At 37.8% G+C, this 19,587-nt stretch overlaps 1 protein-coding gene across 1 annotated transcript; it reads right to left on the minus strand.

Annotated features, from left to right (window-relative positions):
- Nucleotides 1-1,071: 1,071 nt before the first annotated feature.
- Nucleotides 1,072-17,489, minus strand: XKR9 (XK related 9). The gene is made up of 4 exons (XM_067553843.1): nt 17,351-17,489; nt 12,606-13,166; nt 2,591-2,814; nt 1,072-1,978 (listed from the first exon to the last, which is right to left on the minus strand). The coding sequence occupies exons 2-4, from the start codon at nt 12,884-12,886 to the stop codon at nt 1,332-1,334; spliced, it is 1,152 nt and encodes a 383-aa protein (XP_067409944.1). The 5' UTR covers nt 12,887-13,166; nt 17,351-17,489; the 3' UTR covers nt 1,072-1,331.
- Between the last annotated feature and the right edge of the window lie 2,098 nt (nt 17,490-19,587).

Raw genomic sequence — 19,587 nt, forward strand, 5'->3', positions numbered from 1 at the left:
ATTTTCCCCTGCTCCGTTGGCTACATTAAGTGGATGTGTGACTCCACATGGAGGAAGGGTGGGAGGAAAGGGAGGTGAGGAGCTGAACGGGTGGCTCACTCTATAATTGAGTTAAAAGCCCACAGTTCTCAGTTGATTGTTCCTCCTGGTTTCATTTAATAAATGGTTCTGGCTATTCATTTACTTTCCTTGTGCAATATATATTAAGCATTTCAAATAAGTGTATTGAAAGATTATCTGGTTTCACTCTAGCATCTGCAAGCACCTGTCTAGAAAAATTGGTTATTTTGTGATTTCACAGCACTTCTTGGCGATATCCCTACAGCAACAGTACATTAGAACTATTCTTCCTTTCTCCAGTGGTAAAGGCAAACTTGCATCATACAAGACTATCCTGCTGTATACCAGGACTCTAGCCTTTCCTATGCTGAGACTAACACTTAAAGCATTAGGCCTAAAAACCATTGACAGAGAGAAGTTTCAAGGGAGATATTTCTTCCCCTATGTGAGATTCCTTCCTCTAGCTACGAGTTATTTAGACTGCTGGTATAACCATGGACTGCAAGCTACGGGCACCTGAAAATCTACACAGGGTATGTAACACTGTTTCATTGCTTTATTGATTGCGCTCAATCAGGATATCTTACAGATGCTCCCATCCTCTTACTAGAGGATCTGTAAGATAACTGATTAAGCTCATCTCCCCAAAACCTTCTTCTGCCAAGTTTCCTATTGCACTGTAGCCATAAATTAAAGTTACTCTTCCCTGGCAGAACTCCCAGGGAAGATTGTGGTTTTGTAGCTACCCTCTCTAGTGAATAGATGTAGCTCATCCATTGTGAGGGTAAATCAAGTCCTATGTGATTTCTGTGTTCAGGTACAGCTAACATATCACAGTCCTTGGTTATTTTAGATGAAGCTCAGGCCTTTCCCACTGCCAAGGAAAGAGACGTGAGCCTTGTTTTGAAGAGAATCAAATTTCAGAAACAAAGACAATTTGTTGTTAAAATTAACAGTAATTTGATTTGCTTTTATTTTTCCTACATTTTGTATGAAAAAATAAAACTGGATTTATTTTGCCTTTACAGGGGCTTTTTTATTTTATTTTGCAAGTGATGGGGAAAACACTATTATGAAGAAGTGCTTAGTTCATTTTATAAAGGCTTTGCTTTGACAGCAGAACCAATAATCATTCAGAGTTGATAAGTACTGCCATTCCCATTAGCAATTATTTTACTTGAAATGCTCATTGCAAGCATGAAAAGTAAAGACAGAATAACTACATTGGCTTGATTTGCACTTATTTAAAAATTCACATAATTCCATACAGTTCACTGCATTATGAAATTTCTTATTCTACTGATTCCTTCTTTTTCTCTTTCTCTTACTATTCCATCAACTTCATCGAAAGCACTCTCTTGTTTGAAATAAATAGAGGGATGGAAAAACCTATAATAAACAATAAGACAAATGATACCTAACCCCAGAGTGAGAACAACAGTGATGCTCACAAATGTAAAATATAATGGCTCAGTAACTGAAGTCTTCCAGAACAAACACACACACATTATAGCTGAAGTTACAAGCACATGAGTGGCATAATAACTAGACATACAGTTTTTTGTTTTTTCCCCCTTGATGTTAAAAAATGTAAAAATAAGAATGATCCCAACAACAGTCCTGTATAAAAATTCCATCATCTTAGATTTGCAAAATGTCGTGTGTTGCGTTAAAGTCCAGCAGAAGCCCAAGCTCCATAGAAGTATTAGTAGAATTATACTACTTATGATACTTAATAGGGTGACCAGTGTAATACTCAGTATCCAAGAAGTCAGTGTGAACAGTTTATACAAGAGATATATTAACTTAGGAGACATCCCAGCAAATTGATTTTTATCAGGCAGAGATTTTCGTAATGATATCTGATAGTCCAGAGTTGACCAGGAAATGCTGCAGAAAGATGTGATGATAGAAGCACCTGAATAAAACACAAGGATAAATGTTAGTTCCATGGAAAAGCTTCATATAGTTTTACTTCAAGTATTCTTTATATCCGAGAGGAAGGGTGGTCCACTTGTTAGGGCACTTGAGAGACCCAGGTTCAATTCCATGTTCAATAACTAACTTCTGTCTGACCTTGGGCAAGTCACTTAGCCTCCCTGTGCCTCAGTTCTCCATCTGTAAAATGGGGATAATAGCACTGCCCTACTTCATACGGTGGTTGTGAGGAGAAATACATTAAAGACCTTGAGGTGCTCTGTAATGGGAACCATAGAAGGACCATAGTTATCTACCTATTCAATAAGCGAAAACAAGGTAGACTACTCTGAAATGATTGTTGGTTACATCCATTAACTTTCACTTATCAAACACAATACAACATTATTGTTAAATATTATTATTACATATTACAGTAAAACTTTTCGCAGAATTTAGTAAAATAGATAATACAACAGAGGTTTTTAACTAAATGTTAAATAAAATTGTACTGAGATGTGACAGAGAATATTTTAATGTGTTATCTAATACTAGGTGTTGCCTTCTTAGTGGAAATTTAACTATATTCAACTTTCAAATGAGGGAAACTTACACTGACTGAAGGCAGCCTTGTCATGCTCCATCAGGATGTAAATCTGGAGAATGAGCTGCGGCGTGGTCTCCAGGAAAGTCTTAAATACCCTGAGCATACTAATATCAGTCACTGCCTCAATGGCTTTTTTATGAATGACATTTTCAGAGCCCCCAGTAAATTCATTTCCTGAGCCGTTTTGTTTAAATGCAGCCTGGTAGCCATATTTTAATGCAAACCAATACCTACAAAGAGAAATATATATATTTGGTTAGGCAGATTATTTTGTAAAGCACAGTTCTAGAAAATAGTGGAAGTTAATTAAGGTTTTAGTCATTTTGTTCTCAGTTCAAATTGTCATCATTTGTTTTTAATTCTCTTTCAACGGAATCCATCACCTCTTACTAATGTAAAATTCACATTGAGGTTAATGTTAGTGATGAATGCAATATATGATCCTAAATTGAATGGAAAGAAATTGGCCTGAGTAAAGACTACAGGATTGAATTGATTAACTTTAATTTTCTTTAAACAGGATATATTTCTGAATCTTCCCTTTGCTGCCTTCTTGTCCTCTTTTGGATGACTCTTTCTTTCATTTTTCATGCACCCAATTTGTGAGCAAATCCCTAGATGTACACATGCAAACTGGAGATTGTACATACATGAAACTATGCATGCATGTATCCCCTAACATGCACATCAGCTGATTCGCACACCTACATCAAATTTGCACATACTTTTGGAGGTTCATTTTTGCAAATCTAGCCCTAATTATTTAAGCTCTCTCTTTTCTAAACACCCATAGAGACTTTCAATACAGAAAACAACTCTCAGGACACACAGATTTCATATGATGACAGACTTCATGATCTGGATGGTATCATATGATGAAACATATTCTTTGTGAGATGTTGAGTGCATATAAATGACCTCTCAAAACAGTTCTATTTTGTCCTTAAGGCTATATAATTTCCTTTGAAAGAAAACTAAAAAGAATGATACATTATACTGGAGCTAGTGAATCATGACAGATTTACTTCCTGCCTTTTGAAGTACCTTTTCTGTTCAAGATATCTGTATTGCCATGTGGGAGATCTAGGTTTTATTTCAGTACCAAGTCATTTGTTTTTCAGCCCTAGAGGAGATGGCAGGGCTGTGGAAATAAAGTGCTTAGCCCCTTGAGGGGAGGGAATACTAAACTCTAGTCAAAAGAGACACCATTTAGATATTTAAGGAAGCAACTTTGATCAGCTGCATGCAGAAATCTGTTCAGTCTGCCCCGGAAAAAAAATGATGGCTGCAAGCAGATGTAGGACCAGATCCCCAGCTGGTGTAAATCAGTGTAGATATTTTGACTTCAAGCATTACACCTGTGCTAGCTGAGGATCTGGCCCATTGCTTCCAAAGTGGAAGTGTAAAGTAGGGTGGGGAAAGTCCTATAGATAGTAGGTCCTGTGAGACAACTCTAAAAATGGGTTCTAAGGGCTAATTACCTCCATTTATTTCTTGTGAAATTGTTCAGCAATAAACAGTCTTTCAGAGCCACTTAGCAATGAACATACAAGAAAGAAAATCCCCTAATAAGTACCCAGGTAACCCTCAACACTGTCATCTTTCAAGGCAAAGTAACAGACTCTGCCACAAGGTGCTTGCCCAGTCTCTGCTTTTAAGTGGTTCATAAACACCTGATCTGCAAATTGTCTGCTGCAGAGAACATTCAATCATCACTGATTACGTTTTTACCTATTCCACTTTCAAATCTCTGGAACTTCCAGTAGCCTTGTCCTGAGAACCTGTTCTGACTCCACTATTGGCAAACAGTGGAAAAACAACCATTTCACTAGGGAATTAACATTTATTTTGCCACCTTTTTTGGTGGTGTTTCCACTGGTTTAGGGTCTTCCATAGCTGAGAAAGTTGGTTCCTGCTATGAAGTATATGCTAAGGGTAAATAAATCTTAGGAGTTCAGGTAGGCTCCAAGTAGCATACAAAAGTCTGGACACTTGTCTGACGTGTTCAAACCTCTCTGCTTTTCAAATCAGACTGTAAAACATACACGACTTTCTCTCGACTTTATTTGTGCCTGAAATACCACCCAAAAAAAAAAAGAGGCTGTTTTCAGAGATGTTGAAATGCTATGAACTGTCTAAAGCTCAGAAATAGTCATATTTCGTTCAGATTTTGAGGTATTTCTTAATTTAGCCAAACCACTTTTCACATCACTAGAATATACACCCCCGCCACAATGCCGTGGGCTTGGTCTACACTTACCTCAGCGATTCAGTGGCAGTCGATGGGAGTTACACAAAGTACGCAAAGAACTTATGTAACTCCCGTTGACTTCTGTGCTTCCCTTCTGCACGCCGTCTTCACTGCACTGCACCGATGGGAACTATGTGGCGGGGGTGTATATTCTAGTGATGTGAAAAGTGATTTGGCTAAATTAAGAAATACCTCAAAATCTGAACGAAATATGACTATTTCTGAGCTTTAGACAGTTCATAGCAGCGCTACACCACTTGAGGAGGTGGTTTTAGTACATCGACTTCTGGATCGACTGAGTGGGTCTTCACTGACCGCTCAGTTGCTCCAGGTAAGTCGATCTGACGGCGGTGAATTTGCCGCCGTCAATGTAGACATAGCCTTGTGCACAAAACAAATGCTGCAAAAGTTATAATTTAATTTAAAGAAACACAAGATTTATAATAAAATAGCGAGATTCCTGTGGCACCTTAAAGACTAACAAATTTAATTGGACATGAGCTTTTGTGGGCAGAAACCCACTTCATCAGATGCATGCAGAAGATTTATAATATAGACATCATGCCCCTTCAAAAGAGAGCTGTTTAAGCTCAGAGATCTGGGGTGTGCAGTGTCTAAATCTTTTGTAGGGCACCTATTCAAGTAAATCGTTTCTAATATATGCTTCACTGGACGCATGCAGAGATCTGTCTACCTGTTTTATACTGCTGCCCGTCACCATAGTACCTGAGAGCTTTCTATGTAAAATTAATAGTGATGTTCTGAAAGGATTCTAATGCAGAGGCAGTTTAAGCAAATCTGAGACTCCTTGCAAAGCCGTTCCAGTGGGCTTCCAGTCACGAGACTCAAAATTCTAAGTATGACCTCTCCCTATGTTTGCCCAACTATTCTGTGGTGCTAGCTGGGGGTTCCATGCCAGGGATGTGGGTGGGGAAAATAGCGATTGTTTACAGAAATGGTGAATGCATCTGTGGAGTGGGTTAAAGTGGGGAAGCTACAACCACATCTGGCTACTTCAGCAGAGAGGCCAGCAGTGAATAGGCATGGATATTGAACTACTCTTTTCACTGGTGTAGGGGGGGTGATCCCTCCGGGTCAGGATTGAGGTACATTGGTGGGGGCAGCCTGCGGTGCTACAGCTCGTGATAGATCTGTTCAGTAGACATAGGATTTCAATTATCTGAATTTAAAATATGACACCTTTCACCAGCATTAAGAGCTAAATCCTGCTCTGTGGCCATGGAGGATAAAAGTCCTATGATTGTGTTATACTTTAATAGAGGAAAAAGAGAGAGGCAGGATGGGGACATCTATGCCACTTGCCTGCTGCATTGCTCTGCTTTGTGTGGGCTCCCTGTGCCCTAGCAATGCACTAGCCATTGTCCCCAAAGAAGGCAGGGGGGAACCCGCCTTGGGGCTAAGCACTGCAGCCCTGAAGCAGCAGTAGCAGCTATGGAGTAGCTACAGGACTACTTCATGGCCTAGAAGGCTGATTCCATGCCCTTCTCTTTGTAGAGATCCTTAAAATACAGCCTTGACACTCAAGCTGTGCACTGCTTCCATGATTTGGCTCTTAATGCTATTGAAAAGAAAAACTCCCAGGTGGAATTGTTTTCTTGTATTACATTTGTTGCATATTAATTTTACTGTGTTCTGAGTAATCTACCATAAATAACATCCTACACTGCTTGGCAAAACATCTGTAACTTTTTCAAGTTATAAAACAATTAGGAATGCAAAACATCTGGTTCTTGCCTCCAAAATGTAAACATCTGTATAGTTCGCAATGTTTTCAAGAAAAACTGTTAGAGTAAATCAACCTGTTATTCACACACACACTCAACCACCAAGCCTGAGCTTGTCCAAACACCAAGTAAGTGCAAACCTGATGCACTGAATATGAGCTCCAGAGCTCACACCTGGAAGAGCAGAGGTAGTAAGAGGTGATGTTGTTAAAGGGAGTCCTCCAGAATAAGGTATGTACTGGATATCAATTCCCTATTCTCTATGGATAGACTTGTTACAATGTTCACAAATTGTAAACATTTTAGCATCTGTTCTGGCCACCCATATGCAGTTCATTTGAATAAAAAAACCTACACTTATATAATTCTTGAAACAGCCCAACATTTCGTTTAGCATCTGTACATCTGCATATGAGCTGAGTGACATAAATAATCCTACATGCAAAATCCAGTCTATGAAAAAATTTGCTCATTTCAAAATAGCAATCACAGCTGTCAGGCCACTGGCAGTTTAATATATTTTAAAAGAACATATTTCCTCAGCTATGTTACAAATGATACTTTACTTTACTAAAAGTGAAATTTAAAAAAAATATTCTCTCTTTATGTTTATTATTTTTTACTCTCTCATTTTGGACAATGAAATTAGATTATCAGTTTCACTTTTTTTAAAGTTAGTTTCAATCAATTTTGCTTTCAGTTTCTTGTTAGCTCAATGTTGAAATATTTGGGAGGAAAAACAAAAGGAGAATGTTTGTTTGTTTGTTTGTTTAAATTATTTCCTTCTGAATTAAAAATATATCCATTAAAACATTTATGTTGATCTTAGATTTGTGTTGGAGAAGTATTCACACACAACCTAGGTTCTAGGACAAATTTGACTTGATCTTGTCCCTCTTATAGAGCTAAATGTAATAGTGCTATTTTTAAAACAATAAATGTTTAATGATATATTTTCATTATTCCAGAGTTTACTAGGAATTTGCTATTTACAAGCTTACGGAACAGAATGTTACACTTTAATTGCTCCTGAAAATGTCACGCTTCAGCCATAAGTATTCAGCTGTCAGTCACTGCTTCTAGAAAGCCCATTCATTTTGATAGAAACTAAAAAGAGAGTGGTTCTGCCTTTGTGATATTGTCTTCATAAGCTGGAATGGAAATATGCTTCCATTCCAAAGTGTCTGGAACAGAAGAATCTTTTGGATTCCACTCTCTTGCCTTTAGCAGACAAGAGGACTCAAATCCTGCAAAGATGGTTGTGAGGGTGTAGAAAATCACTGTGGACTGTAATCTCTGCTGCCTTGTTTCCCACTGTGATCTCTGATTGACTGTCTCCTTTTATCTTAATAGCAGATTCTAATTGTTTTTCAAGTTGCTAAAATCTAAGGGCCAGGTAGGTCATCCTCTACATTGGGAAAATCTGTGTAAAGGGCAGGAATCTCGGCTTGCTTCCACTGAGAGAATCCTTTCCATCATTTCATCAGGGGGGCCTGTTTTCCTGTGAAACTAGAAGGGGTTTGCCCCCCTAAAACCATGGCAATATGCACAGATCAGGGCTGCCTGTATTTATTGCTTAGTGACCTCCCAGCATTCATGGCAGCATAGCTGCTGCCTCCACAAATATGAGCTTTGAAGGATTGTTGCCAATGACTCCATGCTATCTGTTTCCCCTTAAATCTCTCATTGAGGGGAGTATTCTCTTCTGTATGTTAAATTTTCTGAATACCAAAAAGGTACAGTTTGAGTTCTCCTTAGTTACAAAACAAAGGTCTGTTTCTTCGTTTTAAGTAAAATACCCAAAATAGTAAACATACACTGCTGGAATATGAACAAATACATATTATTACTTAGTCCCCAGCTCAATTAAAAAACTGCAGCACCCATGTTAATATCCACTCTGAAATTTGGTCTTCTAAATCCTCTTCTTTTTAATGTTAATTGACTCTCTGTCCACTAGTGGATTCATTTTAATATCCTACTAAAACATTTTCTTGCAGAACCATCTTGCTATTTGCACGAGTTACTTGATATATAGCCACCTCTGGTCTGCCTTGAACTAAATCCATACTTGTAGAAATGAAGTCTTTTGAAACTTTTGTTCTGAAATTCTCCAATCGCTTTTTATAAAATACCTTGACATAGTCCAGGGTTCCACAAAAAACACAAACTTATTCCAATTTCTCATGGACTTAAAATTCAGCTTCCTTTAGAAGTAGAAAATTATTCTCAAGGTGCTTCTGCTCCTGTTCAGAGACAATTACTTCTTGTCCCTGATTTTACATATCAAGAGACATGATGGCAGCTGCCAACATAGCTCCAAGTTGTGCCTCTGAACGCAACTAACTGCTGAAGTTCAATCGTTCTCAGGTATCCTGAAACTCACCTAGACTCTGATCTTGCAAACTGCTCCTTCCAGGTAGATCTCTGCATCCATGAGTAGCACTGCTGAAATTAATCACCCCTCTCCTCCAGCATTTCTGTTAAGTGGTTTGTCCTATTTGTATTGAGTACTCTGCTGTAGTCTGATCTGAAAACTGCCTTCATCTGTGGAAGCCTTTCCATGGGCTTTGGATCAGGCCCCTAGTAGGTAGGTATGTCAGCTTTTGAGGTTTGTGATTGATGCTTTCATGGCTACAGGGAAAATTGCACCTTACACTCCTTTTAGTCTGTCTAAAATATGCTCCTTAGCTAACAAGCCTGGCTTCCAGCACCTTGCTTTGGGTGGCATCATACAGACCAACCACTCTCAGACTAGATCTCTGGTCTGTACCCACTTGGTTCCCAACCACATTGACAACACAGGCCCAACTTGTTTTTTGGCATCTGTAAATTTCCCTTCAGGAGCCTGTGATAGCATGAGTTTGTGGTGACCTAAAAACATAGTCTTTGAAACTCATAGACTTGAAGGTCAGAAGGGACCATTATGATCATCTAGTCTGATCTCCTGCACAATGCAGGCCACAGAACCTCACCCACCCACTCCTGTAATAGACCCCTAACCTATGACTGAGTTACTGAAGTCCTCAAATAATGGTTTAAAGACTTCAAGGAACAGAGAATTCACCATAGAATCCACCACCAAGTGACCCAGGCCCCATGCTGCAGAGGAAGGTGAAAAACCCGCAGGGCCTCTGCCAATCTGCCCTGGGGGGGGAATTCCTTCCTGATGCCAAATATGGCGATCAACTAAACCCTGAGCATGTGGGCAAGACTCACCAGCCAGACAATAAACCATTATTTATTCATTTCTAAAAGGTAAAAAGGATTTAGGGAAAATTGGTTATCATAATGAAAGGCCTGTACAGATACTTCCTTACCTAAGCTTAACCTCTCTATCCATCACTCAAGGAGGTCAAGCTAATTCCCATTTCTGAGTTGGGAGAGCCAGCCTATCCTGCTTGCAGTATACTCCCTCTGTCAATCTGGGTGTCAGCTTCCATTTGTTAGCAATCCACTCCACACTTCTCCTTGATGCCAGAATTTTTAGGGTTTAGGATTCTCTTTGATTCTACACTCAGCCTTGGCAAGAATAAACCATTCTAGTCTGGATGGAGATAGATAGAGGGTATTCCCCAACAAATAGCATTTCCGTTGCTTTCTGCAGGACTCTTATCTGTGTCACTCCTTTGTCTCCTGTTGGTTTCACCCTTAACAGCCTTCTTTGATTTAACTTCTAGCAGTTAGGCAGGTTAATATCAAACATAACCTGATGAGGATATATTTAGTTAAAAAATACGCCTAATCCCCTCTTTCTGCTCAGAGGCATTGGCAGAAGGGGAACCATAGGAAAGTCTGAAAGAAGGGCTGACAGAGTAATGAACCAAGAAGATCATTTTGAATGGATTTGAGGGGAGCGAGGTTGCAGGCATTGAGCCAAGATTGCAGGCATTATAAAAAAGGGAGAATGGTAGTGGTGTCAACTATAATAGAAAGGGGGAGCATGGAGGAGTTAGGGGATAAAGATCAGGAGTTTGTTTTGGGCATATTAAGTTTCAGTGAATGAATGCACATTCACAAGAGATTGTCAGAAAGAGAGGCCACAATTTTAGTTTGAATGGAAGGGGACAAGACAAGAGGAGATAGGTAGATGTGTGAGTCATCAGCATAAAGACAGCACTCATGGCCATGTTTGAAGATGAGATCATCCAGAGATAGGGTATACAGTGAGAAGAGGAGGACCAAAGGACAGGGTCTTGAGAGACTCCCATCAAGAGAGAGAAACTAAAACTGTCCCTTTAATACTAACAGGATAAATCTCAATACACCTAGAAAAACCCACCAAATATATGGATCTACTAAGTGGATAAATACTTGGCCAGACAGATTACAGGGACATTTCTGACCCAAAATTAAAATCGTGTAAAAACAAGCTTTTATAAAACCTACCATCAGTTTTAAAAATTAAATCATTTTAAAACAAATTAATATTCCTCCACAGTGTTTGAAACACTAGCATTACAACAAGAAGAACATGAAAGTAAAAATGACTGTAAACAAAAGGAAAACTTATTGAAAGAATATATGAGAGGCAAAAGTAAAGAAAGTATGTAAACAGAATCTTAACAATTATTTCACTTTGAATAATCTAAGGGGTCGTTAGTTATACAAATAACGAAAATTGTTTGAGATTTTTAAATTGGCATAAATGTACCTTTTTAGAACATCCACAGTTTATTACAGAGTCTTTTAAGGAGCGTTTAAAATGAGTATTTTCTTTCATGAAGTACGTGCTAAAGCAAATCATCATAGTGCCTTTGGCAAGTTTACATTTTCCCAGCAAGAAACCTATTACTCATAACAATCACATCCAGAAGGATTAAGATCCAGGACATCTGAATTTCTCAACAAGAAGTTTTCACATCACTTTTAAAAGGGAAGTGATGTGCAGTCTCAACAAAATGCAAACTGGAATGAAAATTACTTTTCAAAGCCATGAATAGAGCTGAAGAAAAATTTTAAATTTACTGAACATGCACCTGTCAGCAAACAGGGATTCTAGTCACCAAGGACATGAGCCTGCAAATACTTACTACAAAGCTCAGTGCTTAATAACATGAGTAATTGCTTATTCCTCTCATCCAGACTCAACCTTCCTTCTATCCATATCACTGGACTTTCCACATTAAAGTATTTCTTTTACCTCAGCTATCCTCAAAATAAATAAGCCAAGTTTCCCATAAATATCACCTTAAAAACTTCTTTTTCTTTATCAGTTATTCACCTGACTTTCTCTGCACAGCATTTTTATGTAATATATCCTGTATAAAGAATGGTGTGTCAAATGAAATTGGGTTGTAATAGTTATAGCTAAAATAATTATTGATAAGGAAAATGAAATGAGTAAGACATATTTACATCAAAAACTGAGGGCCAAATTTACCACATAAGGCTACACAATTCCATTGATTTAAGTAGAGTTGTGGTTGTTGACACAGCATTGGATTTGACCAGGAAGTTGTATTAACATAACAATAGGGCTTCTGGTTTTCAGGGGTTATTAATTTCACTTTGGGTGTTATTTTTAGCAATATTTGAGTTTTATGTAGCTGTCTGAAAATTAGGGTTTTTCAGGACTTTCTCTTTGTATATATTGTAATGAGTAATGTATATTATATAACGAGTAATCTCTGTAATTTTACCTAGTGCACTTAACATATTGTTTCAGATAGCACTATGTTAAAACACACTAGGGAACTTTAGTGTGCACCAGCAGGATCTATACAAACCAATTAATGCACAACATATTAGTGTGGTTTAGAAATCACATTCCTCCATTAGTCTGCATTAATGCTCTGTATAGACAAGGCCTCAGATACAATATTTCAGGTGTTTTTCTGGTATTTATGGGATAAACTCTGATTTTTATTTATTTATTTATTATATTTGGGATATTTTATTGGTATTTATCAGTTAAAATCTAAAATCAGAAGTCCTGCATAATTAGCTGATGCTGAAAGTTCAAAGTAAACCACATAAAAGCAATATGATTTCTTTTTTTTAATATCTGAAAGTTGGCATTTACCTTGTAAAAATTCCACCATGCAAGAAATGAAGTAGAAAAATCCAGTTCAGCTTCCCAGAGTCAGGGCTTTTACAGTCTTCTTTAAACCATTCATAACTAAAAATCTGTATTATTACTGATGCCAGGAACCTAAAAACCAGTGTCAAGATACCCAAAGAATATTGTCCCTCACAGAAATAGTTACTAGTGACCCAGAGATCTGCTGCAATATCAGCTACATAAATTACAATTCCAAGAATTGACATAGTAAAATTCCACTTAGTAAATTTCACTGAGTTCATTTTTCATTATTCTCGTTCTGTTATCACTTCATATAAGAAGTCAGAGCACATCTAAATACACTCTAATGCCTAATAATACAACCTTCTCGTAATATTTTCTATAAAGGAAAGTTGTACTGTATATTTTCAGTATGGAAAATTAAATCAAAATACTTCAATTTTTATGCTCTTTGCTAGAATACTAAAATAATTCCATTGCTACATGTCCATTCCAGAAAGCTGGCGTGTAAACATCTTTTTGGTTACAGTGGCAGATATCATTCTTCCTAGTTGCTGGCTCCTGAAAAGAAGAATAAATGAAGAGTCACCAGTAGCAAGAGCAATAATTCAGAAAAGCATAAAGCCTCTCCATCCCCAGCAATTCACATAGTAATTTAAAAGGAAAAGAGGAGTGTATAGAGGATGGTCATGAACACTCATGGGGGGAGATAAACTTGTTATTTAAATTATTGTTGAAATTACTCTCGTGAGAGCAATGATTCTGAACCTTACCCAGTACCAGTGGAACTTTTTTTTATCAGTAGACACTTCTGTTTGTAGAGTTATGAGATGCTAAGAAACAATCCCAACATCATCAGCTTTTTAAATCTGTCACTGGATAAAGATGGTGACTCCTTCTCAACACGGCTCATTAAACCAGAATATTCATGAAAGCCAGTCTTTCTGGATTCTCAAAAGATATTAGAGAGACAAGCTGGGTGAGGTAATATCTTTTACTGAACCGACTTTTGTTGGTGAGAGAGACAAACTTCAGAGCTTACAGAGAGTTCTCCTTCAGACCTTCCTACCTCACCCACCTTGCCCCCTCATATCCTGGGGCCAACATAGCTACAACAACATTTTCAAAAGATATGTCTCCCACAGTCAACAGCTAACCCATGAGAGTCTGGGCTTGTTCCAAGATACCTCCTTCTTCCTCTGCCCACTAAGAGTTGAGAACAATCATACCTTGAATACGGATCATTATACAGCTATTCACATTGTGTGATTGGAAGATTTTTCACTGTTTTATGCTTTTATCTTTCATGTTTGTCCATATTCAGTGACTACAAATGAGTGCCCTTAGAGACTACTGCTAGCCAGACCTTGCCTTACTGTAGAATATGTATCCTTATTATAGGGGAAAGCAGATTGCGGCCCCTACATTTAGATTGCCTAACAATTTCCATTATAAGGTTTCTTGTGACTTTTTTCTTTGAAAATTTCTCATATTTCTATTGTTCTCAGCAGACTTTTGATAGTCAGCAGAGGGAATGCCCTTGAGGGATTGGTCTTGGGACCAATCTTATTTAACATTTCCATTCATAACCTTGCCACAAAAAGTAGGAGTATGCTAATAAAATTTGCAGATGACACAAAGTAGAGAGGTATTGCCAATACAAAGAAGGACCAGAATATCATACCAGAAGAGCTGAAGAATCTGGAGAAATAAAAATGGGAGAAAATTTAACAGTGCAAAGTACAAAGTCATGCACTTAGGGACTAACAGTAAGAATTTTTGCATAAACTGGGGATTTATGACTTGGAAGCAACAGAAGAGGAGAAAGACCTGGGTGTATAGGTTGATCACAGGATTACTGAATCACCAATATGATGCGGCTGTGAAAAAGGCTAATGCAATCCTAGAATGCCTCAGGTGAGATATTTCTAGTAGAGATAGGGAAATGTTATTGCCATTATACAAGGCACTAGTGAGACTTCATCTGGAATGCTGTGTGCAGCTGGTCCCCCATGTTTAAGAAAGATTAATTCAAATTGGAACAGATACAGAAAAGGGCTAGTAGGATGATCAGAGGAATGGAAAACCTACCTTATGAGAGGAGACTCAAGGAGCTTGGCTTGTTTAGCCTAACCAAATAAAGGCTGACAGGAGATATGACTGCTCTCTATAAATATCAGAGGATAAATATCAGGGAGGGAAAGGAGTTATTTAAGTTAAATGCCTATGTGGACACAAAAACAAATGGATATAAACTGGCTATCAACAAGTTTAGGCTTGAAATTAGACAAAGGTTTCTAACCATCAGAGGAGAAAAGTTCTGGAACAGCCTTCCAAGGGGAGCAGTGGGAGCAAAATACCTAACTGGCTTCAAGACCGAACTTGATAAATTTATGGAGGGGATGGTATGATGAGATTGCCTACAATGATGGGTGGCCCACTGGAGGCTTGCCAACCCTCCAGGATTATCCTGGAGTCTCCAGGAATTAAAGATTAATCTTTAATTAAAGACTATGTCATGTGATGAAACCTCCAGGCATATGTCCAAACAAAATTGGCAAATCCCCAGTGGCCGGAGATGGGGCACTAGATGGGGAGGACTCTGAGTTACTACTGAGAATTCTTTCCCAAGTGTCTCACTGGCAGATCTTACTTCATGCTCAGGGTTCAAATTATTACCATATTTGGAGTTGGGAAGGAATTCCCCCCCCCCAGGTCAGACTGGCAGAGACCCTGGGTCTTTTTGCCTTCCTCTGCAGCATGGAGCCTGGGTCACTTGTTGGTTTAAACTAGAGTAAATGGTGGATTCTCTGTAATTTGAAGTCTTTAAATCATGATTTGAGGACTTTGGTAACTCAGCCAGAGGTTATGGATCTATTACAGGAGGGAGTGGGAATGGTTCTGTGGCCTGTGCTGTGCAGGATGTCAGACTAGATGATCCAGATAGCCCCTTCTGGCCTTAAAGTCTGTAAGACTATGAGCTGTGGAATTGCATTTTCTTTTTCTCATGATCATGAAATTCCATTCAGCTTTTGCTGAGTTATAAACTGTTAAAAGTCATCATTTCCCTTCTATTCTCTCACATACATTCCCCAGGAAAATTTTGGCAGCATTTCAAACTGCTGAATATATAACTGAACATATGAACATTCCAAAATGTCAGGCTCACACCACAACCAAAGCAGTAGCTGACAGACACTGTACGGGAACAGCCAGCATAGCTGGAGTAGGAGGGATTGGGAAGAAGAGAGTTGGGCTGGGTTTGCTTTGGATTTTTGTGATTTTTTGGACACCACTGAGAAGTGAACTGTGACCATCAGCTAATATGACATAGACCACCAGAAAAATGGTGACAATTCTTAATTGATATAGACCAGATCAATTTTTGAATAGTGATCTAGCTATCACTAGTCTCCTGTTCTGTCTACTTCCTTAGTCTAGTTAATATCTCAAGTCCTGGCCTGGCAGAGGTCAGTATAATGAGGTACTCTCACAACTCAGACACCTGGAGTCCTTTCATCTGACAAAAAATATTGTCACTAACTTCTTCCAAATATCAAGTGCAATTGACATGATCTAGGGAGATTAGGGGAGTAAACTTTGGTACACAATACAGCATGAGCTAAACTGAACTTTGCACTTACAAATATTTCATAATCTAGTAATGCCTGTTTCATTTATGTATTATCTTATGTATTATCAGCCTGTTAGTAGTGTTGCTTCAGAAAAAAAATCAACCCACTGAATATACTTGATATATAGGGATCACTTCACTTACCCCTGAGATTTAACTGCTTTTGTAATGGGACACAGTAACTATTTTGTGACAACAATATTATACACAGTTTTTAGGATGGCTTTGTCACTATTTGAAAACATAAGAAGAATGTAGTTATTGGGCACTACAAGAGGCAGAATAAGATTTGATGAATATATAGTCTGATCCAATATGGCAAATCTTGTGCTTCTATTTGGACAGGGAAAATAAAATTGCCAGGATAGCAGGATTAACAGGTATAACGTGCAATATGCTATGGGATATCTGGGGCCAAGTTTTCAGATGACTTTGGTCATGGTCTCTGATTTTTGTGCCTGAAATATGTGTGTGTAAATGGGTAATTAAGCTTCTAACTACTCATATGGTCCCCATCACTGTACCTTTATCTCAGTAGCTGAGTAACTCACAAACATCAATGAATTTATCCTCTCCACACTGTACAATAGGGAAGTGTTATTATCAACATTTTGTCAAGGTAACACAGGAAGTCTGTCACATAGCCACAAACTGAATCCATATCTCCCAAACTCCATTCTACTGTCTTAACCACCAGACCATGAACAAATGCCTTTTTGCAGCTGCATCTGAAATTTCAGCTGGAAATCTGACTCTTAAGGTACACAAGGGTTTATGTATAATCTATGATAGTCTTTCCAATAGTTAAAGTGTCTCCTAATGCTATGTGGTGTACAAGTTCAATGCTGACTTGGAGAAGGGTGTTATCTCCTATGCCTTGCAACACCTGGAATCTTCTAGTCCCTGATCCAAGAATTCTGGGCTCAAAACTCGCTTACCATACAAGATTTGTTGAGATATCATCTAGCAGAGGTACAGTGCATCTATAGGCCGATATAAGTATCCTGTGCTGAAATATGTGCCCATTCTGAAACCCAACATACCTTTACATGGTCATTCTGAGATAAAGCAGACATTTACTGCTTGCAGTATATTTAAAACGCAGACTTACCTTAATACCTGCCACAGACAAGTCAACGTTTTTAATGTAAAATCCATGATCTGCTCCAAGCAGCTTTGAACGTCTGAATGTTTCTCATAGTTTTACTGTGTGTCTCGAAAGTTTGCAATAAGGAAAAGTGAAAGTGTAGCGTAATGAAAACTGAAACTTAAATCATCTGTTGACCATGTGACATAGTTAATAAACTGCTAGCTATCTGGAACTGTCATTCCTTATGAACATTATTCTAATAAGAATTCTAAAAAAGTCTTTCTCTATGGATTTTTAATATAGTTCTAAATTAGAGGTTATTTAACTAAATCTCACTTCACAACTTTCACTCCATGAAATTTATATATATAAGAAGCACTGGTAAATCTACTTGTTGAAATAACACTGGTTTCTTAAGACTTATTGACCAAAATCAATATATATATGTAGATTTAGCAAAGCCTGTGAATATTTTTAAGGCTTATTAATAAATGAATAGTTTGGCAGTTGTCTTTACAATAAGATATATTGTAAAATGTATACGAAAGGTAAAGGTTTGCTTTTTCATGCAATGAGATGAAGAAATGGTAGGTGAATTTGTCTAGATGTTTGGAATAGGTAAATTATACAACAAAATTCTCCGTTAGAAAAATGCAATACTGGGAAAGTGTAAAGATACAACAGATTAAAAAAGAAATTTTTGCTGACAGTCAGAAAATATATGTATGTATTTTGAAGTGTTTTAAAAATAGCTGCAAAGGTATAAAAATAACAAAGAAAAAAGCTCAAATGAAGAAAAATCTTATCTCAGTAACACTTCTAACTAGCAGCTTCTAAATTATATTTGAATGGCTTATTTTGTGACATCCTCATTACCCTGTTCAGCAAAGTTTGTATAATAAACACAGATTTATATTTATATGCCTAGGCAATAGAGATGCTATTATTTAGCCTCAAGTTTTTACTCTCAGCAGTTATACAGATCATGGGCAAAAGATAAAATCTGAGGGCCAGATTTTTAGAGATGTTCAGGTGCCTATCTGCACCAAAATATTTTTTTAAAACCTGGCCATGAGTTAATATCACATTGTATAATACCAAGCAACCTGAAATCAAAACTCTTTTGGTTTAGTTCTTTTATTCTTTATAATGGTCATACTCCCTGTTCAGGCTATTTTTTTCTCAAATAAATAATCTTTGGTATAATCAGGCTAAAAAATGCAATACTGCTCTTTGAGAGAAGCTGAAGCAAATCATTGTCCTCTCTAGAAGATCTAGTAGAATTACAAAAACACCTTAACAGTCACTTCAGTCAGTGCATACTGACCTCTATCTTGTAAGAGGGGTATCAACGTTTTGTACCTAGTGATCAGGTACAGGAAATGAAGACCAAAAGCTTTCTTGTGGTAGAAAGAACCTGTAATTAATTCCTCAAAGGCTATTACTGCTGCCATCTACAGATCAAATAGCTTCACAGCACCTACATGTAATTAGAAAATATTACTTGCTGGTACAGAAATAGATTATTCCAATAAAGAGCTAGAGGTCTACAATTCCCCATTTAGAAGAAATTTGCACAGATACTAAAAAAGAAAAAAAAAACACTTGATGGTTGATTTTATAAGCAGCCAGAATCTTACCATTCAAAGCAATTAAGAAGAAAAAAAAATCACCAGCACAGTTTGTGGGAGATTTTTAGCAAATTTGAAGAGGTTTTCTCTCTCAAACTTTCAGGATTATGCAGAAAAACTGAATTTACATTAGAAAGAGTCAGCTACTGAAATACACAACTTGCCTAGCTATCTTCAGGTCCCATCATTTTAACATATGACATCACAGGAACGTCTAACCCAAGAGCCAAATTTTACTGGTGGCTGAAAATAGGTTTAATGGAGCCCCAAAGAGATGCACATGTACACTCAAAAGGCAGCATTATAAGACACCTGATTTCTGGCTGAGGCTAATTGCATTCACCGACCCCCTGCTCAGAGTAATCTAGAAGGGGGAGGGAAAGTTGTTTGTAGAAGCCACTGCTGAGTCAGACCATACATGCATAACATGCAGCCTGGGCCCATCTGACTCCCAGCAACATCCTATAGTTGCTCCTCTGTGGATGAAGACTTTGGCAAGTGAGAAATTAATGTGACAAGTGTGATATAAATAATGGTTAAAGAGACTGGCGTGGCAAAATTTTGGAAGCACCAGAATAGGGATAGCCAATAAGTCTCCTGTTGTCTATCTGCTGTCTAGGATTTCTG

Source organism: Emydura macquarii, unplaced genomic scaffold (assembly GCF_026122565.2).
Source record: "Emydura macquarii macquarii isolate MOO-44397 ecotype Brisbane River unplaced genomic scaffold, CSIRO-AGI_Emac_v2 contig_1477, whole genome shotgun sequence".
Classification (NCBI taxonomy): Eukaryota; Metazoa; Chordata; order Testudines; family Chelidae; genus Emydura; species Emydura macquarii.